The 24171-nt window shown below is 46.3% G+C and overlaps 1 protein-coding gene across 2 annotated transcripts in view; it reads right to left on the bottom strand.

Moving 5' to 3' along the window:
- Nucleotides 1-24171, bottom strand: part of ANKRD13D (ankyrin repeat domain 13D) — a 44689-nt gene that overhangs the window by 5946 nt on the left and 14572 nt on the right. Inside the window, exons 13-15 of one of the 2 annotated variants that reach the window (XM_061609546.1) lie at nt 23192-23355; nt 22652-22731; nt 2402-3495 (exon numbers count right to left, since the gene is read on the bottom strand). In XM_061609546.1, the coding sequence (XP_061465530.1) occupies nt 3219-3495; nt 22652-22731; nt 23192-23355 (521 nt within the window). In that variant the 3' untranslated portion in view covers nt 2402-3218. Of the gene's footprint in view, nt 1-2401; nt 3496-22651; nt 22732-23191; nt 23356-24171 lie in introns of those variants that run through there. The other variant, XM_061609547.1, reaches the window with a different exon arrangement.

The following is a 24171-nucleotide window of genomic DNA, read 5'->3' on the forward strand; positions in this document are numbered from 1 at the left end:
TTAAAAAGCATCTTCCTAATCCAAAGCACCGCGGGCCACCACCAAAGGCGGCAGCAAATGCTGATACCAACTCAGCCGGGCCAGATGATCAAAAGTGAAAAGAAAAAAGCCTTCAAAACTGCACAGTGCTGAAATGCTCAAGACTGGGTGGTGGGACAGGGCGTCCGCAGTGGAACCAGACATCCTGCCTGCCCCTTTAGAAACTCAAATTCCAAACCAGAGTTCCTATAGGTGCAGGAAAGCAATTGCCCTGAAACACTTCAAGCAACTTCCCTTTTGTAAAGAGAAAGCCTTTAAACAAGCAAATAATGATCATGATCATTAAAAATATTAGCGCATAAGTTGCTTTAGAGTTCCCATAGTCAAATCTCCAACCGACTTGTTTAGTGTTGACTGTATAGTGGGGACTGACAAACTGCAGCTAATTATTGGAGCTTTGTTTATGCTTAATATAAGCTGCTACTAGCACATAGTGGGATTGTTGGCCTTGCAGTTACATTTGATCTTTAAATGCTCCGAACTAATGAAAAGATGGACAACTACGGCATCTTCCTGCCCACCTCCAGTAGCTGTGCAAGATCCAGCTTGTTATAGCAGGTGGCAATGAGGGTGGGAGATGGGTCAATGGATTGAAAAAGACACCAGCAGCATCTTCTCTTGCTGCTTTAGAGCTTTCGATAGGCAGGATTTCCAGGCCCACTGCAATGCAGCAGGTAGCCTTAATATCTGGACTCTTCACCCACCCATCCTCTAAATTTTCCAAATCAGTCAGCCCCAGACACAGAGTTATGACACAGAGCTACAATTTAAACCCAGCATTACTGTGGGCAGTTATGAAGTGGCTTCATCTAGTCCAGCTCTATCACTAACACTGACTGGCAGTGGTTCCCTAGGGTTTCAGATAGGGGGCCTTTCCCAGCGACACCTGAAGATACTAGGAATTGAACATGGGACCTTTTCCATACAAAGCATACCCTCAGCTAACACTGAGCACAGCTATTCACCCAAATGAAGGTGGTTGGGTGGAGAAGCTCAGGAGTTCTAGTCCTTACACACCTTCCGAACAGGAGGGAAGACTCTGCCAAATGAACACAGCCAAAGCAATACCATCCCTGCCACATAGGCAGCTAAGCCCGTGAGATACATGGCCTTATATGAGCTAGCCAGGGTTCTTCACAATGTGCAATCATGCCCTCCTTCCTAAATTTCACCATGCAGGTTGAGCAGGTGATTGATTCCATAAAGGAAGCCGCAGGTCTGAACTTACAAGATCTGAACAGGGTGGTTCATGACAGATGCTATTGGAGGTCAGATTCATAGGGTTGCCATAAGTCGTGATCGACTTGAAGGCACATAACAACAGGTTGAGCAGGAGAGTGGAGGGGCAAATTACAGTTCTGCCTAGGGACACTAGATGGGGATATGCATTGTGCCAGACAAAGCCACCAGGTATGTTTTGTTTCGCACTTTGGCAGTTCCAAATTGTGACACTGCTAGGGTGAGCGGAGGTGATGGCTTATAATTTCAGTGGCTCAGAGAACAAACCAATGTGTAGTTCAGCTTCTGGGAGGCAGGAGGAAGTTGTCAGTTTGGCTAAGGTTAAGACTTGAGAGGCTGAGGGCTGGAAAAAAGTCCCAGGAAAGACCATGGGCAAGGAGGCTGAAGAAAAAGTGCAGAGTAGACAATGTCCTAAGAAAGAGGAACTTGACAGAAGGGTTAGTGGATAATAAGGCCTAAGAGAAAGGACAGAAGAGACAGAGAACTAAGGCAAAGGATCACATTGCTCAAGATGAAGAGCGACTATATGCTATGGGGGGGGAGGGGAGTACTAGAGAGCTGGTCGAGACAGTGCTTAAAGTAAGTGGGACAAAGTGGGCTGTGTCCTGAAAAGCAGGGAGCTGAAGAAGCAAAGAGTGGTGAAGACATGGTGTTGAAGAAGAGCCAAGCTGGTGGGGGGGAGGGAGAAATAGTATTTGGGCCACATTATACATAGGCCTAGCTGCCTACTGTCCAACACAGTTGCTACTCACCACGTGTGAGTTTGACTAGTGTCAAATTGGTGCTTTACTTCTACCACCTATTTTTTTTTTAAAAAATTAAAATAAAATTCTAATGGGGTCTGAACTGGCACTGACGGACCGCAAAAGACACCTTGAGCTCACAGTGGATAGCTCAATAAAGATGTGGGCCCAGCGTGCAGCAGATGTTCTTATGGTTCAAACTACTGGTTGCTTCCGAGTATACAAATCAGCTTGTTCGGTAATTTTAATAAGGGGAGCTCCAGTGTAAAGACAGCCACAGGAATTCCAGCAGGTTGTGGAACCTAGTTTTGGTTCTGTGACAACCACACAGCCCAAGGCCAAGGCAGAAGAAACAGAAGAACACCACAAAAGAGCAAGGCTGGTTTCTTAGTTTTATTTAGTAGTTCCTGCTGCTCACAGCCCCCTGTGCCTGGTCCGCAGACGACAGGAGAACACCACTCAAGAGTGGGCACAGCTATTCCCTTTAGACGCACTGGGTTCAGTTTCTTAAAAAAAAAAAATCACACACCTCCCACTCCCCTTCTTGTATATATCTTCAGAGATATAAATAAAATAAATTAAAAATAAGGGGCGTGGAGAGCAGCAGCTTGCAATGAGGAAAAAAAAAGCGGGACTGAAAATGATTCATCACACCGCAGCCTGGCTTCAGGTCTCACTGCAAATGTCAGCGCATCAAGCTCCAGGCCTCCACCCCTCCATTGCCACTTTCCCAACTCGGTCCTGTCCCTAACAGGCCCAAGCCCTTGCACGGATAGAGAAAGCAGCGCGTTTATAATCAGTCTTGGAAAACGTCATGCTCATGCCGAGGTGACACAAATTTCCTCAACCTCTTCCTCTTTTTCCTGTTCCTCTCTAGCTGTCGCTGCTCTTCTTCTCCACCCCACCTCTCTGTGCTGTAGAACACATTTCCTCCGCGAAGAACGAGGATATAAAGCAGTAATAATAATAAAAAAAATCTTAAAGGAAATAATACCAGAGGATGGAACCGAGTGAGTCCCAGGAAATGCAGAAGGTGCTGTCTTCTCACATCCAGCCTGACCCTCCAACTGGGAAGGGCCAAAGCACGGAACCCACCCTATCCCCAGAGGTTAAAAATATAATGATGGCAAGGACAGTTAGGCTGGGCGGTGTGAGGCTTGAGGGAGGCTAGGGGCCCTTTGCTGGCAGGCTGGGACGCTACTTCTCCGTCAGAGAGAGTTGGAGGATGCGCTGCAGCTCCTCGTCTTCCTCGTGGCGTTGGCGCTCCCGTTCCTCCTGCTCTCTCGAAGACAACTCCATGGCCAAACGCAGCTGCTCGTCAAAGCTGGGGTAGGGCGGGGGCAAGGCCGAGGAATTGCCCCCATTGGTGCTGAGAGCTGGGCTGCCCTCAGGAGGAGGAGCACCGTTGCCACCTCCTGACTCCACCGGCCCCAGGCCTGGCCCCGACTGAAGGAACATGCTCTCTTGGATAGCCCTGAGAGGACAGAGGGTGAGGGGAGTGGGGTCAGGGGAGAGCGAGAAACAGGCATTAGCAAAACCTACAGGGTGGCAAGGTGCTACTTGGTCATGCTTCACAGGCCTGTTTCAGGCAAGCTGCTGTCAAATAGGTCCCAGCACCTCACCTACGCCCTGTCATTCTCATCTCTCAGCCCAGTCTGGGCTTTCCCCATTCCCACACAACTGCCCATAGTCTCTAGATGCCAGTAAAAACAAATGTGTCCGCTTTTGCCTCAGCATGTTGCCGGTGATGCTGTGCTCCAGCTAGCATTCAGCAACAGCGCTTGATCTTGGTACCGCTACCCTCCAGCATTTCACAGCTAAACACTGCAATACATTTTGTGAACTTTAATCAATCTAATTTTACACCAAGGGCACTTCCAGACAACCTGTTTATCGAGCATTCATCCCAATTTCTTTGCAGGCAGATTAGATGATGTTGGCTATTTAATGAGCATCCATTCTGATTTGTTTGCCAGGAGGTTACATGACACTGCATCGAAGCAGGTGTTATCCCACACTTTCCACTTCATTTTCCCATCACATGAATTATTGCAAAAAATCTGATATTTTGTGGAAGTAGATTTCATGCGCAGGACCTCCTGATTAACTATAATTGGACAACCTGAATTTGCTGGTATGTGGTTGAATCCCACCTGAAAACAGCAGCAGTCTGGGAGTGCCTGAAGGATCATTGCCTGAATGCCAACTTCCACCACCAATCATGACATATTCCTGAAGGCTCTTCTCTAACTGATGTAGCTTTGTCCATTTTTTCTGCAACATCGTGCCTTCCAAATCAAGATGGGTTTCATTTTATTGAAAATTTAAGTGTTTGAAAGGAAGTGCCACATTGGATCAGGCTGTATTTATTACAGAATAGATGCAACTGAAACAGATCTAGCAACACTGACTATCTGGATGGGTAGCTATGGGTGGGGAGGGAGGTATGTTTATGCGCCTGCATTCATATGGACGCACACTTGCCTCCTTAACCAAAGACTTACAGGGAAATCCTCTAAGTGTTTAACTTAGAAGTAAGTCCCACTGAGTTCAAAGGGGCTTACTCTCAGGTAAGTGGGTATAGGCCTGCAGCCTCAACACCTAGAACAAGGATGGGGAACCTGTGCCCCTCCAGAAGTTGCTGGACTACAACTCCCATCATCCCTGACTGTTGACCATGCTGGCTAGGGCTGATGGGAGTTGGAGTTCAACAACATCTAGAGGGCCACAGGTTCACCACCCCTGAACTAGACTCTAAAATATTTTGCTTGAGAGCCAGATCAGACCCTAATCTGGGGGTTAGCAGCCCCTTGGCAAGAGATACATGTGAGGTTGGTACCTGAAGAACTCTAGTAGATGTCTAGGTACAACTGAATTTTTAAAAAAGTATCCTTATCATCTCTCCAAAGGGCAAGACAGGGGCAGTGACAAATACCTGAGGCGAGACTGTCCCTAGCAAAGAAGAATAGTTTGTTTATTTTGATTATATTTATTATTTAAAAATGCTGCCCTTCAGTATAAATTCCCAGGAAGTTTCATCTTACAAAAAACCCAATAAAAATACTATATAAAACATCAACAAAACAACACGTTAGGCAGCTCATAAAAGCAACGTTAAAACAATGCAGCAAAGATTAAAACGCTTGGGGAATTTTTTAAAAAAGGTCTTTGCCTGTCTGGCACCGAAAAATATCAACGTAGGCAGCAGGTGAATCTCCCTGGAGAGGGCATTCCACAGGTGGGACACTACCACTGAGAAAGCTCTCTCCCTAGTTGTGAGGCCATAGCACTAAGTTGTGAGATAACAGATCTGCATGTCTGACATCATATGACATCAGGCAACTGATAGGTGGGTATGATTTGCCCCGAAATGGCCTGGTGGGCCTAATTATTGGCTAAATTCAGAGGCCTGGTGAGCTAATTAGGCCTGCAGGCCAGAGGTTCCCCACCACTGTTTTAGAGGGATTACCCTAAGAAGGCTCTCCAAAGTTGACCTCAGAAGCAGACCAGGAGCTAGTGTAGTTGTTTTAAACATTGGTGAGTTATATTCCCAACACCTGGTCCCATATTGCAGCCTACAAAATAGTTGTATTTTGAATGAATTGCAGTTTCCTGATAGTCTTCAAAGGCAGTCCCGCATATAATGCATTTCAGTAATCTAGCCTGGAGATTATCAGGGGACGGATATCAATCAACAGGCTATCCCTGTCTAGGGAGGAGCCACATCTGGTACACTAGCCTTAGCTGGTGAGAAGTGTTCTGTCCAACTTTGGCCTCTAAGTGAAAAAAGCTGGATCCAGAAGTGTCCTAAGCTGTGTACATGATTCTTCAGAGTCTAATCCCATCTGGAAGAGACTGTACACCACTCTGTGGACATATGAACCACCTACCAACAGTATCTCCATCTTACTTGGATTGAATAAGTTAGATCATAGGGTTCCCAAACTGGTTTGTGGACCACCAGTGAGCTGCAAGCTTCATTCAAGTGGTCCTCATGCAATATTCATACTGATGTTTAATTATATTTTTATTGCTTCTTTTATTTCTTATATTGTATTTTACTGTATTACAATTTGATTTCTATGGAATACAAAGTCTAATGTATTAAAAATACAATATAAGAAATAAAAGCAATAAAAACACAATTAAACACCATACCACATCTAGCACAGCACATGAATAGGCAGAAAAATCATTTTGTTTTCCACCAAGGCTCTCAGCAATTTTCAAGTGCTCCCTGAGGAAAGAAGTTTGGGAACCACTGAGTTAGATTATATCCATCATCACCTGGTCTTTGAAAGGCTTTGCCTTTTTTTTCCTGTTCTTCACGGAGAGTTGGACTGCTTTCACAGGTGTGGCTCAGTTCCCTACTGAGCAGTAGCTCAGGAAATGTAGGAGAAAGGGGAAGATGCTATATCTTGTAGTGAAGAAAAGCCCTCACAGCCTGAATAGGCCACATACCATTTCTGTGACTGGTTGTCACTGCCCTATGATAAGCCTGGAGAATGTCCTATTCCTAACATAGGAAACGGACCTTTAGTGTAGTGGCCTTTGGAATTCCCTCTCCTTAAATATTACACAGGCGCCATCTCTGTTATCTTTTGGGCGCCCACTAAAGACCTTCCTCTTTCAACAAGCCTTTTAAGTTGAGACCTTATCCCAGTCTGCGTTTGTGTTGGAATTGCAGTGTGTTGTAGTGGTTACAGTGCTGGACTAGAACCTGGGAGACAAGGGTTCGAATCCCTGCTCAGCCATGAAGCTCACTGGGTGACCTTGGGCCAGTCACTGCCTCTCAGCCTAACCTACTTCACAGGGTTGTGGTGGGGATTAAATGAGGGAGAGAATCATGTACACCACTTTGAGCTCCTTGGAGAAAAGGTGGGATATAAATAAATAAATAAATAAATAAATAAATAAGTTTTTAAACCTTTTTAAAAAATAGATGTTTTTAACCTTTCTTTAAAATGATGTTTTTAAAGCTTTAAAAATGTTTTTAAAGATGTTTTAATATATTTTAAAGTCTTTTTTATTATGTTTTAAAGTGTTTTTAGTGCTTTTGTTTGCCGCCCTGGGCTCCTACTGGGAGAAAGGGTGGGATATAAATAAAATAATAAACAAATAAAAAAAATATTATGCAATCTATATATTGGCTTATCTACACTATTATATTCTACATCCCAGCAAAGGGCTTGCCCCAGCCCAGAATCACTGTGGAAATGTCCACATCTATTCTCAGACAGTAATAGTTTACTTCAGATATTTTCATTATAATTGGAGCAATTTGGGATGGGCAGCCAAGTTAGTCTGTTGCAGGAACAAGAACAAGACTATGACTATTTTGTGTCATGAGCTTTTTGTGGGCCACAGCCCATTTCATTGGCTGTATGAAGTGGTTGCCAAAGTGGGTACCTCTAAGTAGACAGTGAGCCTTTCTTTCCACAAGGTGAGGCTGAAAAACCAAACAATGCCAGAGATAGCAGTAGGGTTGTCATACTGCTAGGCAGAGTGCAAGTGAACTGCATTCATTTGATTGGATCTGGTGGAGCTGGTCAGAACATGCATGATTCTCAACAAGCATCTGGGAGTGATGAATTGGTATAGAGAGATGAAAGTGGTGAATGAACACCCAAAGGAGGACAATTATTTTAATTAACTAGCCACTCCCAGTCTTTTAAGTTCCACAGCACCAAACTTGCTGATGTTTCCCAACTCATGGTTGAAATGGTCTAAAGGGACATGAACATGACGACCACCTTGCTGAAGCTAAGCCGATTTTGATCTGATTAGTGCCTGGATGGGAGACCATCTGGGAGCCACATACATGCCCAATGAAAGGCAGGTTAGAAACGTAATAAAAAAATAAAAGAATAGAAAAAATACCCTCTATGATTGATTGCACACTAGAGTCTCCATTTGAAATTTTGTTGTATGTTTGTATGTAGTTTGAAGTATGGCAACTTGCAATGCTGTTTCAGTATGTCCTGGGAGAATGAAATGCTCCCCTCACCACAGCTTTTGTCACCATTTTCATGTCTGATTTGTGTCCATTTATTCTCATGCCCAGCAACTGATCTGTGCCTGACCCATGTAAATGGCAGAAGGTCATTTCTGGAAGGTGATAGCATAGGTCACATTAGAAGATACACAGGTGAATGAGCTCTCAATGTATTTTATTTATAAAGAGTAGTATTTTAGGCTAGTCCTACTCAGAGTAGAACCACTGAAGTTAATAGATATGACTAACTGCAGTTCATTAAATTCAATAGTTCTACTCTGAGTAGGAGTAGCCTAAAATACCACAGCCCACAGATATTTCTATCAAACTTTAAAAAGCAGGGAAATTGGACAGCTATAGTGAATGTACCAGGGAGCAGGAGACTGACCTCCTCTCTAAGATATTGTACTACCTTACACATTTGTAAAAATGCAAACACAATTTGGGTTGGTCTTTCACAGTCCAATCCACTTGCTGTGTAGTTTGGAAGAATTTAGTAACATGTGCCTCTGAGCATACGGTGAGTGGTGGCAACATCTGCCATCTCCAAAGATGGAGAATTATATTTTTGTATATTTGTTGATGTTCTTACTTTGCTTCTTTCCTCTGTTACTAATGTTTCCACAGAGAATCTAACCTAGAAAATTTTATTTCCCTCGTTATTCATCCTAGAAATCTGTGTCAAATTTATTTTTATTAATTTCAAGGCCTTTTTATTGGTCAATGTCATATGATGGTGAAGACAGCCTTTTGTGTTTCAAATTGGAGGTTATGTTCCATTTCTATTTGGGGTGCATTAACAGTTGAATCTGAAACTGCAGCTTGATGTAAAATCAGACTGATTACAATATGTTGTTACTTCAGCAATGACTCTGTTGGAAAAAAGAGGATGCATGCTTTCAGCTTGCTATGTTTAAACCACTTCATTTAAGGAAAGGTGGGCATGGTCAATTAAAAACATAGAGCACACCTAGAATTTTGCTAGAATATATTTCACCTCCCACTGAGACACTCCTCATGTCCACTGGAGACTATTCTGCAGAATAGTCAGTGCCATTATTCCACAATTATTTTTGAAGTTTTTTTAGTGTAAATTTTGCAAAGTGTTGCTGTATGTCACATATTCATAGAAATAGAAACAAAAGAAAGTGATTTCCTATAGTAAACTCCACTAAAATTGCAAAGTAAATCAGAAATATTTCAAGGGACTATCTGAACTATATCAACTTAATAATGTTGCTTCCTCCCTACTAAAACAAGATCAGCACAGCACGTCTTCTTTCTATTATTTGGGCTGATTGCAGGCGTTGCCACCACTCATCATAAGCTGAGAGGCACGTTACCAAATTCTTCCAAGCTACACAGCAAGCGGATTGGACTGTGAAAGACCAACCCAAATTGTGTTTACATTTTGATAAATTTGTAGGGCACGTACGTTCTTAAAATGCAAGGTTTTTTGCCTATTAGTGCATTTCTCTGCTTTTTAATCCGGGGGGTAAGAAGTTTGCTGAGAATGGATTGATTGAATGGGGAGAAGGACAGGTTTGATCATTTGCATGGTGTCAGGCCCAGGATGTGACTCAGGAACCAGACCAACGGCTGTAGTTAATTCGTGTTTTATTAGGGTAATGTCCAAACAAAGACTGCGTTTTCTCATGAAGCAATACAGGGATACAGGTCCTGCGGCATTGGGAGAAAGTTGACAGAGCAAGGGACTTCTTCCCGCCTGTTCTTTAAGAAGGGGCCAAACGGGCACGCAATCTTTCGCTCCTCCTTAACTGCCCCTCAGGTACTGCCCGCCTTCCCCCCCTTCTCTCCTGTCTTTTCAGCTGTCTGCGTGTGCGCGGTGAGGGGGGAAGCATCACCCCCTCCTTTTCTGAAGTTTCCGATTCCAGGATGGGGGATAGGGGAGGGGCTGATGGTAAACTGCCTCCCCGCTTTTCGGCTGTGAGCAGCCCTCCCTCTTTCCCCTCTTGCTCTGAGCCTGAAAGAGGGGGAGGCGTGAGAATGTCCAGGGAGGGCTCAGGCTCCCCGTTGCTAAGCGACCTTATCACTGGCAGTTCCTCTGTTTCGTCTTCGCTCCAAAGGGGGGAAATTCCTCCCCCTTCCCTCTGCCATCCATCCGAATACTCTTCTCCCAACTCTCCGGGATCCAGCTCCCCGGGATTGGGACCCCAGCTCTGCCTTCCGACACCATCCCCCCTCCCAGGCTGTGCCCCCCTCCCCTTGTCTGGCTTGGGACGGTGGGGAAAACGTTGATGGAAAAGTTTTACCAATTCTGGAGCATGCACATCAGCTGCATCTTCCCATGATCTGTCAGCCACTCCATAGCCTTTCCAGTGAATCAAGTACTGCAGCTTGTGGCGTCTGATCCTGGAATCTAAGATCTCCTCAACTTCAAACTCAAGCTGCTCATTTACCAGGAGTGGAGCTCCGGGAGGTTCCTCCGGCTGTAACTCACTGGGAGGGGCGGATTTCGTTAAGAGGGATCGATGGAACACAGGATGTATTTTAAACGTGTCAGGCAGCTTCAGTCGGTACGCCACGGGATTGATTTGAGTTTCTATTTCGAAAGGACCCACCCTCTTGTCTTGTAATTTTCTACATTTGCCCGGCATCTGGAGGAAGCGGGTGGACAGCCATACCTGGTCTCCCGGTTGAAGGGGGGGGGGCCCTCCTTCCTGTGCAGGTCAGCAACTCGCTTGTACTCCGTTTTGGCTTCGTTTAACTGCCGTTTCAGTGTCTGTTGCGCCGCTTGCAATTCCTTAAGGAAGTTCTCAGCTGCCGGTACCAGCATTCCTTCTGAGCTGCTTGGAAAGACTTTAGGATGGAATCCATAATTAGCGAAGAACGGGGTTTGTTGAGTGCTGGAGTGCAGAGAATTGTTGTAGGCGAACTCTGCAAAATGCAAATATGATACCCAGTCAGTCTGTTGATAGGACACATAACTTCGTAAATATCTTTCCAAAACGGCGTTCAAGCGTTCCGTCTGCCCATCTGTCTGGGGGTGATGGGCGGAGGAGAGTTTTAATTCCGTCTGCAACTGTTTCCACATTGCTCTCCAAAATTTGGCTGTGAACTGAGTTCCCCGGTCTGAGACTACGCTGTTTGGCAATCCATGCAGCCGGTAGACTTCTTTGATGAATAACTTGGCCGTTTCTTTAGCCTCTAAGGCCCCTGCACAAGGAAGAAAGTGTGCCATTTTGGTAAGTAGATCCACCACTACTAAGATGGCTGTCATTCCTTGGGACTTGGGTAGATCAGTTATAAAATCCATGGAGAGGTCCTTCCAGGGTTCGTGTGGGACAGGCAACGGTTGTAACAGTCCTGCTGGTGTCCCTGTTTGTGTTTTTGTCTGCAGACAGACAGAGCAGGACTTTACATAACTCTCAATATCCCGATGCATTTTAGGCCACCAGAAGTCCTTGGCCACGTTCTGAATGGTCTTGTAAATCCCAAAGTGTCCCGCTGTGATGGAATCATGACACTGGCGTAGGATTCTGAGCCTTAATTCCCCTTCTGGCACATATCTGGCGGTTTTGAACCATAACAGTCCATTTCTCCAGTGAAAGGTTACTTCTGAGTCTTGACCTTGTCCCGTCTCCTGCTGATATTTTAGCATGTCTGCATCTTCTTGTTGTGCCTTTTTGAGTTCCTCTTCCCATGAAGGCTGGCATACTCCCAACGTTAATTTCTCTGGCGGGATTACGTACTGAGGCTGGTCCTCGGATTCACTTTCTTTGTATTGTGGCTGTTTGGATAAGGCATCCGCTCTCTGGTTTTTGGCTTGGGCATGGTAAGTAATCTGGAAGTTAAACCTAGTGAAGAACTGGGACCATCTTATCTGTCTCTGGTTCAGCTTTCTGGCTGTTTGGAGGCTTTCAAGATTCTTGTGGTCGGAGCGCACTTCAATTCGATGAGAGGTCCCCTCTAGGTATTGTCTCCAGTTTTCAAAAGAGTCCTTGATGGCCAGCAGCTCCTTCTCCCAAACTGTGTAGTTCTTCTCTGCAGGCTTTAACTTCCGAGAGAAGTACGCACAGGGGTGCAGCTCCTTCCCTTCTTGCTCTAATTGTAGCAGGACCCCCCCGATGGCAAAATCTGAAGCATCTGCTTCCACTGCGAAAGGGCGGTTCGGATCAGCAAAGCGCAGAATGGGCTCAGTAGCAAACCTTCTCTTCAGCTCCTCAAAGGCCTCGGTGGCGTTCTCTGTCCATTGAAACTTCTTCTTCCCCCTTAAACAGTCAGTCAGAGGAGCTGTTAATTTGGAAAACCCTGGAATGAACTTTCTGTAATAACTGGCAAACCCCAAAAACCGTTGTACATCCTTTTTGGTGACAGGTTGGCCCCAGTCCAATATGCAGCTTACTTTCCCTGGGTCCATCTCCACGCCTTCCGCTGAGATTCGATATCCAAGGAAGTCTAGAGACTTGAGGTCAAATCCACATTTCTCTAATTTAGCATACAGGTGATTTTCTCTCAGTCTCTTCAACACCGTCTTCACATGCTGGTCGTGGTCTTCCTGGTTCTTTGAGAACACCAGGATATCATCTAAGTAACAGATTACATACGTGTCCAACAAGTCTCTAAACACGTCGTTCATGAATTTTTGAAAAATTCCTGGGCTTCCACAAAGCCCGAACGGCATGACCAGGTATTCATACTGTCCGTAAGCGGTCAAGAATCCTGTTTTCCATTCATCTCCCTCCTTCATTCTGATCAGATTGTACGCTCCTCTCAAATCCAACTTTGTGAAGATTTTTGCAGAGCGCAGTCGGTCCAGCAACTCTGAGATCAGGGGCAGCGGGTAGCTGTTGGGGATGGTGATCTGGTTCAATGCGTGATAGTCGTTACAGGGTCTGAGTTCCCCCCCTTCTTTTTCACAAACAATAGTGGCGCTCCAGCAGGGGATTGTGAGGGGCGTATGAATCCTCGCCTCAGGTTTTTATCCAGGAATTCCTTCAGGGCCTCCCTCTCATTGTCTGTGAGAGAGTAGATTCTCCCTGATGGGATGCTGGCTCCTGGCACTAGGTCAATCGCACAGTCGTAAGGGCGGTGGGGGGGTAAAGTCTCTGCCTCTTTTTCATCAAACACATCTTTGAATTCTTCATACTTTGGCGGAAGGGTCACTTGCTCGATCTCTTGCACTGCCCCCGCTAAGGTGTTCTTGATTCCTTCAGGTTGACAGTTCTCCTGGCAATACTGTGAGGTGAACCACACCACCGCCTCCTTCCAACTTATTTTGGGTTCATGCTTTGCTAGCCAGGGCATTCCCAGAATCACCTCAAAGTTCGAGAGATCTGACACGTATAGCGAAATGAACTCTTCGTGCCCAGGGATTTGAAGTTTCACTTCCTCCGTGGCTTGTGTCACCCCTCCTGACTTCAGGGGTCTCCCATCGATAGTCTCCACAGCTAGGGGAGCGTCCAGTTTCCACCGGGAAATTCCATGACGCTTGACTAACTTTGCATCAATAAAATTTGTGGAGGCTCCACTGTCAATTAAGGCAGTGGAATTAAACACCACTCCTCTGGAAGTTGTAATCCGAATAGGCAAGACCAACACCCCCTTTGAGGGAGGTTGGATTGTTGGGGGGCCTTTATACAATGCTGCCCCCAGTCCACCGGCCTGCACGTGGACTGGGTGTTCTAGTTTCCCGACGGCTCGGCTTTCCCCCCTTTCAGTCCACAGTCTCTGGCCACATGGCCCGGCTTTGAACAATAAAAGCATAAACGTTCCCGGCGTCGTCTTTCCTTTTCTTCTTCCGACAGTCTTGGCCTAGCCCCTCCCTGTCCCTCAGTTGCATTACCTGCCATCCCTGTAGTGGGAAGGGTCTTGTTGCGGGATGCCGAGGCTGAGTATCTTGGGACCTCCTGCTTCCTTTCCAGGCGCCTTCCTTCCATCCGGTGATCTATCTGTAGGCATAGCCGGATGAGCCCTGGTAGGTCAGCAGGGGGGGAGGTCCTGGCCAACTCATCCAGGATTTCAGCATTTAATCCACTCCGGTACATAAACATCAGGGCGGCGTCATTGTAACCAGTTTCCTGGGACAGAATTTTAAAAGCGTTAGTGTACTTGGAAACAGTCCCTTTAGCTTGCTTCAGAGCGCCTAGTTGCCGCGCTACTGTTTCAGCCCTTTGCGGGTCTTGAAACATCTTGGTCATCTCCTGTATAAATCCTCTGTACCTTCCTAAGACAGTATCCTTTCTCACGAGATACGGAGTCACCCATTTTGCAGCTTCTCCCTCCAGGAGGCTAATCACGAAAGCTACTTTAGCCCCATCGTCTGGAAATTCCGTGTGCCTGACATCCAGATATAACTCACATTGAGCCACGAAGGTTGCCAACTGATCACTTTGTCCTGCGTATTTTGGGGGCAATCCAATGGAACCTTTACTACGGCAGCTGGAGGGGCTGTTCGCATCTGGTCTATCGTGGCCTTCAAGGTTTGATTATCCGTCTTCAGCGCCTTGACTGCTGCTAGCAGGGCTTGAACATCCGTCTGCAAATCAGCTACCTTAGTCTTCAAGAGTTCCACTTCTTCCGTCTCAGAAGTGGGGTTCGTCCCCCCCGCTGCTCCCTTTGACATCTTGTCCCAGTCAAGTGAAGAGAGCGTTGAGGGTGATTTAGGTGGCTCTGTCAAGCTGTCAGGCCCAGGATGTGACTCAGGAACCAGACCAACGGCTGTAGTTAATTCGTGTTTTATTAGGGTAATGTCCAAACAAAGACTGCGTTTTCTCATGAAGCAATACAGGGATACAGGTCCTGCGGCATTGGGAGAAAGTTGACAGAGCAAGGGACTTCTTCCCGCCAGTTCTTTAAGAAGGGGCCAAACGGGCGCACAAGCTTTCGCTCCTCCTTAACTGCCCCTCAGGTACTGCCCGCCTTCCCCCCCTTCTCTCCTGTCTTTTCAGCTGTCTGCGTGTGCGCGGTGAGGGGGGAAGCATCACCCCCTCCTCTTCTGAAGTTTCCGATTCCAGGATGGGGGATAGGGGAGGGGCTGATGGTAAACTGCCTCCCCGCTTTTCGGCTGTGAGCAGCCCTCCCTCTTTCCCCTCTTGCTCTGAGCCTGAAAGAGGGGGAGGCGTGAGAATGTCCAGGGAGGGCTCAGGCTCCCCGTTGCTAAGCGACCTTATCACTGGCAGTTCCTCTGTTTCGTCTTCGCTCCAAAGGGGGGAAGTTCCTCCCCCTTCCCTCTGCCATCCATCCAAATACTCTTCTCCCAACTCTCCGGGATCCAGCTCCCCGGGATTGGGACCCCAGCTCTGCCTTCCGACACATGGTTATTGAGTTCAGTGGAATTTACTCCAATGCAATCAGGATAGGTAAAACTGATGGGGGAGGGGAGGGCGGGAGTGGGCAAGAGAGGAGGAAGAAGGAAGAGGGGAAGGGAGAGGAGAGGGGAAGGAGCAGAACGGTAGGTCTGATCATTTGCATGCTTATTGAGTTCAATGGGATTTACTCCTATGCAACCATGGTTAGGATAGGTAAAACTGACCATGGGGGAGGGGGAGGGAGTGGATTGGAGGGGGGCAAAGGAAGGGGGGCAGGTTTGATTATTTGCATGCTTACTGAGTTCAATGGTATTTACTCCCATGCAATCATGCTTAAGGTAGGTAAAACTGACCATGGGGAGGAGGAAGGGGAGGGGGGAGGAGGGAATTGGAAGGGGATGGAGATGGGGAGGGAGGGGCAAAGGAAGGAAGAGGGAAGGGGCAAGAGGGAGGGAATAGGAGGGAGGAGAAGGGAGGGTGGGTTTGATCATTTGCATACTTTTTGAGTACAATGGGATTTATTTCTATGCAATCATGTTTGAAAATGGAAATGGACTGCCTTCAAGTCGATCCTGACTTATGGTGACCCTATGAATAGGGTTTTCATGGTAAACGGTATTCAGAGGGGGTTTTACGATTGCCTTCCTCTGAGGCTGAGAGGCAGTGATGGGCCCAAGGTCACCCAGTGAGCTTCATGGTTGTGTGGGTATTCGAACCCTGGTCTCCCAGGTCGTAGTCCAACACTGACCTGGGGGAGGGACAGGGAGGGGAGGAGATTGGGTGGGTGGGCACTAGGCATAGAGGAAGCCCCTTTCCTTTCCAAAAGGAAAACATTGTGAACAGTATCATTGCTTTTCAGTGTTTCCCCCACCTTTTTATTCTACAGCAGGCACATGTAGCCTCCCACCCAAATTTAAACCAAAGCTGTCCCAGGACACATCTGCACCAGACCTTTATTTCACTTTGGACAGTCATGGCTTCTTCCAAAGAGTCCTGGGAAGTGTAGTTGGTGAAGGGTGCTGAGAGTTGATAGGAGACGTCCTGTTCCCCTCGAAGACCTTTAATCAGAGTGGTTGACTGTTAAACCAGTCTGGCCACTGAAGCTCTGTCAGGGAATAAGAGTCTTCTCTCAGCACCCTTCACAAACTACACTGCTCAAGATTCTTTGAGGGAAGCCATGACTGTTTAAAGTGGAATAAAGGTCTGGTGTGGGTGTGGCCCCGATTAGGCAAGCAAAGCAGCTGTGAGTCTGGCTTTTAGAACACTGACAGTTGGTTCTTACTGAGCATGCCCAACACTATCATTCAGTTCACTGCAAAATTTCTTAAATTAATTAAAAATCCACCAGGCATTTTTTTTAACTTTTAAACTGCAGAAGATGAAGGTCAGGGTATGGGGCAAGGTCAGTAATAGGATTACAGGTATTCTGTGACCATGGCTGATTTTTAATGTATTTCAACAGATTATGAGAACCCTGACAGAAAAAAATCCAAAAAGGTCTGGGTTTCCCCCCCTCTTTTTACACTGTCTGTTTTGTGTATCGCCATGAAAATTTAGAGGGTTGTTAAGCAAGCGCTTCTGAGTTGAGGACTATAAGTTTTGTAAGGTTGTGTTTTGAAATGAGTTTATGGGAAGTATCAGAATGGCATGGGAGGTATTTTCAATTTAACATTGTGGAAGTTAAAAATCCACGCTGGCTACAGCCACTCTCGAGGTTGTGTAAATACAGCCATTCTTATGGCTGTATAATCCTGCCCTTCCTCCCAAAGAATGCCAGGAGGCTGGCATGGCTGGTGTTGTTTGGTCCCATGTTAATGACTGAGTTGTTATGAGGGGCAGAGGTGGAGTAAAGAACTTCACTTGTGTGCTGTCTGCACTGTCTGAGCAGTAACTTGAATTGGCACTGTGGACAAGGCAGAAGAGGTGAACTAATTCATTATTGAAGTTGCTGCTGGGTGTAAGTCACTGCTGCTTGAGAGAATATGTGTGAATGCTCCTTCTGTCTTCTCTTAACAGCTGCTGAATTCTAAGGCAGCTCTGGTTTAGTCCAGCAGTGAGCCATTATTCCATTCCAAAAAATCTCCCTTCAACCCCTCTCAGCCGCCTCAGTTCTATTGGCATCATTCTCCAATTGGTGCCGGAAAGGGGGTGGTGCTTGCCTTCCACCCACTGGCAGATTGCAATTGTTCAACAGATTTTTAAAATTATTATTAGAAATAAGAACTGTAACAGCTGTAAAAGCCCACAGAGGAATCTGACAGTTGAATGTAAAATATCACAAAGGCCTCCCAAAAAAACATCCATGCCACCTAGTAGAATATGAAACCGCCCATCAAGACAGCCTTATTTTCCATGGGAAAAGGCCCATGTGATAAACAAATCACATTTTGGGCGAGGTGAGGTGGTCAAAAGCACAAAGGAGAATGGCAAAAAGTGGTAGAAGGGTAAACCAGCGCAGCCCACACAGACCCACAAGTATGGTGTCTGAAGAGGGGAAAATCAGAAGTTTTTCTCCACATGCTTTAGTATCTGTCTATGGCTGTGAGCACATTAGTTGCCTACAGCAAAGCGTTTCCATTGGCCACACTTGGCGGGGGAATGGGTTGATCTGCTGATCAGTTGCAAAATCTCTTTGAAGCGAATAAAAAAATCACACTCAAGCTGATCCCACAAGATTTTATAGTAAAAAGGAGCAGGATTTGACTAGTGTTGTGTGTCCCAGCTTTCAGAAAAGAATGGTGGAGATGCACTGAAAGCAACACAACAGCGAGTGTGTCTCTATTCCAAGTTTGAAGTTGGGTAAAATGTTCCAGCTTAAACCGGTTACAATCTGAACTGTGCCAAGCTGAGTTTCCAGTGATGCCAATTCCAATTCCTAGTATTTCACATACAGCTAGGCTGACTCAACTCATTGGTGACTTGCTGAAAGCAAATTCAAACACGCTCTCATTCCCTCTGTGACATCTTGTTCCCAAAGAGGGCCTTACATTCTGATTGGTAAGAACGGATGAGAGCTCGTACGGCTCCATCCCCAGAGCTGAGAGCGATGAAACAATATAGGAGACGGCTTGAGTGCAGATGGAGGCAAACTCCTAGTGGATGCAATTATACACTGGTAAGTGCCTATGGTAAGCTGTATTTAGGGGCAGTGAGGGCAGCAAAAAAACAATATTTTGCTGCCACTATCAAATCATCACTCTGCTGCCCAGCGGAGCTCTTCAGAATTGTCCGGGGGCTATTACACTCTGGTTCCAGGGACATGGTAGAACCATCTGAGGCCCGCTGTAATGAATTTGCTAGGCACTTCCAGGATAAAATCTTTAGCATCCACCAGGACTTAGACTCCAGTGTTATAGCAGATGAATCAAGCGAGGTATCCAAAGCACAGCCTTGTCCCGATTTCTTGGATGAGTTTCAGTTGGTGCAGCTTGAGGACGTTGATAAGGTGCTTGGACAGGTTCATGCAACCACTTCTGTACTGGATCCTTGCCCTTCTTGGCTAATAAAAGCTAGCAGGGATGGAACAGCCGGCTGGGCCAGGGAAGTGATTAATGCCTCTCTGTGAGAGGGGGTGGTCCCTGGCTGCCTGAAAGAGGCAGTAGTGAGACCACTCCTGAAGAGGCCCTCCCTGGACCCAGAAAATCTGAATAACTATAGGCCAGTAGCAAATGTTCCATTCCTGGGCAAGGTCCTGGAACGAGTGGTTGCAGGCCAGCTTCAGACACTCTTGGATGAGACCGATTATCTGGATCCATTTCAGTCGGGTTTCAGGCCTGGTTTTGGCACGGAAACAGCCTTGGTCGCCCTGTATGATTACCTTTGTTGGAAGAGAGACAGGGGGAGAGTGACTCTGTTGATTCTCCTTGATCTCTCAGCGGCTTTTGATACCATCGACCATGGTATCCTTCTGGGGAGACTGGCTGAGTTGGGAGTGGGAGGTACTGCATGGCGGTGGTTCCGCTCCTACTTGGCAGGTCGCGGTGGTGCTTGGGGAACATTACTCGGCACCCTGGACTCTCCAGTATGGGGTTCCGCAGGGGTCAGTTCTGTCCCCCATGCTGTTCAACAGCTACATGAAACCGTTGGGTGCGGTCATCCAGAGCTTTGGAGTGCGTTGCCATCAGTATGCTGATGACATGCAGCTCTATTTCTCCTTTTCATCTTCTTCAGGTGAGGCTGTCAATGTGCTGAACCGATGCCTGGCTGTGACAATGGACTGGATGAGGGCTAATAAACTGAGGCTCAATCCAGACAAGACTGAGATGCTGCTAGTGGGTGGTTCTTCTGACCAGATGGTGAATGTCCAACCTGTTCTGGATGGGGTTGCACTCCTCCTGAAGGAGCAGGTTCGTAGCTTGGGGGTTCTCCTAGAACCATCTCTGTCACTTGAGGTTCAGGTAGCCTCGGTGGCACAGAGTGCTTTCTACCAACTCCGGTTGGTGGCCCAACTACGTCCCTATCTGGACAGGGATAACCTGGCTTCAGTTGTCCATGCTCTGGTAACCTCCAAATTAGATTACTGCAATGCACTCTACGTGGGGCTGCCTTTGAAGACAGTTTGGAAACTGCAGCTTGTGCAAAATGCAGCAGCCATATTGGTAACAGGGACCAGACGGTCTGAACATATAAAACCGATTCTGGCACATTTGCATTGGCTGCCTGTATGATTCCAAGCTCAATTCAAGGTGCTGGTTTTGACCTATAAAGCCTTACATGGCTTGGGACCACAATACCTGATGGAACGCCTCTCCCGATACGAACCCACTCGTACACTACGTTCAAGATCAAAGGCCCTCCTCCGGGTGCCTACTCCAAGGGAAGCTCGTAGGGTGGCAACAAGGGAGAGGGCCTTCTCAGTGGTGGCCCCCAAATCATGGAATGATTTTTATGACGAGGTGCACCTGATGCCAACACTGTTATCTTTTTGGCACCAGGTCAAGACTTTCCTCTTCTCCCAGGCATTTTAGCATGTGTTTTAAATTGTTTTTATATTGTTTTAAATTTTAAAATTGTGTTTTAAATTGTTTTCAAAATATGTGTTTTAAATTGTATATTTGTTTTAATGTTTTTGATTGCTGTAAACCGCCCAGAGAGCTTCGGCTATGGGGCGGTATACAAGTGCAATCAATCAATCAATCAATCAATCAGGGGGTTCGTAGAGGTGACTGGGTAAGATGCCCCCACAGTGGAAGATGAAGGAAAACAGCTGCGGAAGAAGAGGGAAGAACACTGCTTGGAACTGATGGGAGAAGCTGTGTGAGGATTTGGAGTTCAGTGCCATTAGAGGTGCAACTCAGTTATATCTACTTTTCCTTGAACCCCAGTACGGCAGTGAAATCCTTGAAACAAGTATCCAGAAGCAGTGTTGGCTTGGACGGGGGCTGATAGACTGAAACTCAATCCAGATAAAATGGAATTGTTGCTGGTGGATGGGCCAAGTGACCAGGGAGCAGGTGTTAGTCTATCCTGAATGGAATCTAGCAGCAGGTTCTCAACTTCGGCTGGATCCATTGATGCTGCTCACTTCTCAAGTTGTGTCTGCATGTCATCTGCACCCTCTCTTGGGAAACAAAGGCCTAGCCAACAGGTTATCTTCTTTGGTTACCTCAAGACTGGATTCCTGCAATGCGCTCTACGTGGGGCTGCCTTTGAAGACAGTTCGGAAACTACAGCTAGTGCAAAACGCAGCTGCTAGACTGTTGACGAGGACTAGGCAGTCCGCACATATAACACCTGTTCTGGCTCGTTTGCACTGGCTACCTATCTGTTTCCGGGCCAAATTCAAAGTGCTAGTTTTGACTTATAAAGCCTTACATGGCGCGGGACCACAATACCTAGCGGAATGCCTCTCCCGATATGAACCTACCCGTTCACTACGTTCAACATCTAAGGCCCTCCTCCGAGTTCCGACTCACAGAGAAGCTCGGAGGGTCGTAACAAGATCTAGGGCCTTTTTGGTGGTTGCCCCCGAATTATGGAACAGCCTTCCTGATGAGGTGCGCCTGGCGCCTACACTTTTATCTTTTCGGCGCCAGGTTAAAACCTTTTTATTCTCCCAGGCATTTTAATTCTATCTTTTAGCTTTTAATGTATATCAGGTCGTTTAATTGTTTAATATGTATGCTTTACTGTTTTTGTGAGTCTATTGTATTTTACCCTATGTTGTGCACCGCCCTGAGAGCCTTCGGGCTGTGGGCGGTATAGAAATCGAATAAAATAAATAAATAAAAATATGTTCCACATGGGGTTGCCTTTGAAGATTCTCTGGAAACATGAATTGGTCCTGAATGCAGTGGCTAGACAACTGAAGGGGACCAGCTGAAAAGTTTAGATCATGTCGTCTCCACTGACGATGACACACTGGCTACCAAATGGGTTTTCAGGCTTAGGCCATGTCTGCACCATACATTAAAGCATTATTATACCACTTTAAATAGTCATGGCTCCCCCCAAATCATCCTGGGGACTGTAATTTGTTACAGTTGTTGACAGTTGTTAGGAGACCCCTATTTCCTTCACAGAGCTGGGAAGAGGGTTTTGTGAAACTACTCTGGGAATTGTGGCTGTGAGGCGAATGGGGGTCTCCTAACGACTCTCATCTTTAACAAACTACAGTTCCCAGGATTCTTTTGGTGAAGCCATGACTGTTTAAACTGGTATTTAACTGCTTTAAATGTACAGAGCAGGTGGGGCCTCCGTTAAAAAAAATGTTTGTTATCCTTGGAAGCCTTAAACAGCTTGGCTCAGAGTATCTGAAGGAACAGTTCTTCCTATATATTCCTCCTTATGCCTTAAGCTAAACAGAGGAGACCTTGCTTATGATGCCTTCGTTTCAGGAAGCATATTGGTGGATGACAAAATCCTGGGCCTTCTGTATATTAGCTCCCTCCTGATGCAGGTATGTTTGGCCCGTCCTGTCTTGTCATTTGGAAAGATGCTAAAGACCATTCTACTGAACAGAGCTTTTGGAGAAAACCGAGGGCTTTTGTGGCTACTCTCTGTATATCCAATATTGTTTTCAGAGTTATTGTATTTTATATAGTTTTAATGACAGTTTATTGTCATTTTAATACTAGTTTGTGAGCTGCTAGGAGGGGCTCATAAGTGGCTACAAATTCAGTTAAGTAATACAAATAATAATAATCCACACATCAAAAGTTGAGTATGACTATTGACTCAGTCAACAGAGACAACAGCTTAGTAGTTAGTGGGAATGGGGTGGATTGGCCCTCCACCTCCTGAATTTACCAATACTCACAGAAACAGGGAAGAATTCATAGCTCTTCTAACAATTGCCCATATTTTCTCAGAGCTGTGGTTGTGAATCTGTAACTCTACCTCCTTCTTGTCCCAGAAACACTCACCGTTCTAGCTGAAGTTCCTCATCATAGGATGGTGGATTGGATCCTGGTCGTGTGTTGGTCAGAGCTTCCCAGATGGTGACCTGGTGTAACATACGAGAATGAATATGCTAAAACTCAGAAGAACGGGGCGGGACGGGAGTGTGGCTCTGTCCCTTAGCTGAGCCATGGACTCATTGGGAGTTCTAGGCAAACGGTAATCTATTAGCCTTAGGTTCCACCCCTTGCACAAACACACACACTTGTAAAAAGGAAATATATAATGACCAGTTCTCACTGGGATGTAGAAAGCATTAATGAGAACAAGATTTGCAAACCACTCAGTGTTACATTTATAAATGACAGCCAAGAATTATTACTGCTCCGAGTGCCAACACTTAGTTGTTGGTTTGCTAACCCCAGTCAATCTATCCTCTACATGGTACTCATGCAACCACCCTGGCGTCATGTGCCGTGACTCCAAGAACCAATTAATCATGCCTGCCTGCTAAAATGGACCTGAATTCTGCCCCAACATAGATCACTCGCCGCCCTCCTAGTCACCTGGTCCGTCTCTGTGCCAGCATCCAGGAGGCTCTGCTGAATAGCGAACTGGAGTAGGTCATCATCTTCATCCCTCATGGGCTCTGTACGGCCTGCACCCAGCATTGTGTAGCCCTGGGGCACCTCGAATACTGATGGGTCCACCTCACAGGGGAAAGGGTACACTGCAGGCATGAAGAAAGGCATAAGAATTATTAGCATGCTGGCCAATGCCCAAGCAATTTCCATAATGTCCTGTGTCACCAAAGACCAGTCCCTTCACTGCCGCCTCATTTCTTCCATCTATAGGAAGGGCTCTTAAAAACATTGTCAAACCACATATCCTTAAAATAAGAAGCAAATGGGCTGAGCCTCCCCAGGGATGCCTAAGATGAAACAAAAGGTGCCTCCAAGCTGTAACTATTTTGTGGAAGGGATTCAAGCGCACACCGGAACTTTAGGTTTGCAGATTTAAAGGGGGTTTGGGTGCCCTAGTGCAACATAGCCACTTTAAAAAAAGAACCAGGCTTTTTGCAGTTTGGAAAGCAATGGAAATTGCACTGGAAAGTGTGGGATGAATAAATTACTACCTGGAAGACGTATGAACACCCAGCAAGCAAATCAGGATGAATACAGGTTGAATGTTCATTGCTGTGTAGTTGGCCCACAAACAAATCAGAATGAATGCTCAATAAAAAGCAGATATAATCTAACCACATGAGCTGTAGGCAAGCATAAATAGGTTGTCCGGAGGAGCCCAAAGAGGCAACAAGCTGGCACAGCTCCCTCTTTCTCAGGCAGATCAATAGGAAATGAAAGGCACATGGCTAACTTAGCATGATTTATTAAGGCCTCAGGGCAAAAAAGCTTGCCATTTTAAAAATAAAATAAATTGATGATTAGCACCCTGAACTAACACAGCCGCTCTTAAAATCCACTGGTCAGCTGGAGGAGCACGATCACAGAGAAGGATGCCACAGTCCTAGAAAAGATTGGCTTCT

The sequence above is a fragment of the Rhineura floridana genome, chromosome 2, assembly GCF_030035675.1.
Source record: "Rhineura floridana isolate rRhiFlo1 chromosome 2, rRhiFlo1.hap2, whole genome shotgun sequence".
Taxonomy (NCBI): Eukaryota; Metazoa; Chordata; class Lepidosauria; order Squamata; family Rhineuridae; genus Rhineura; species Rhineura floridana.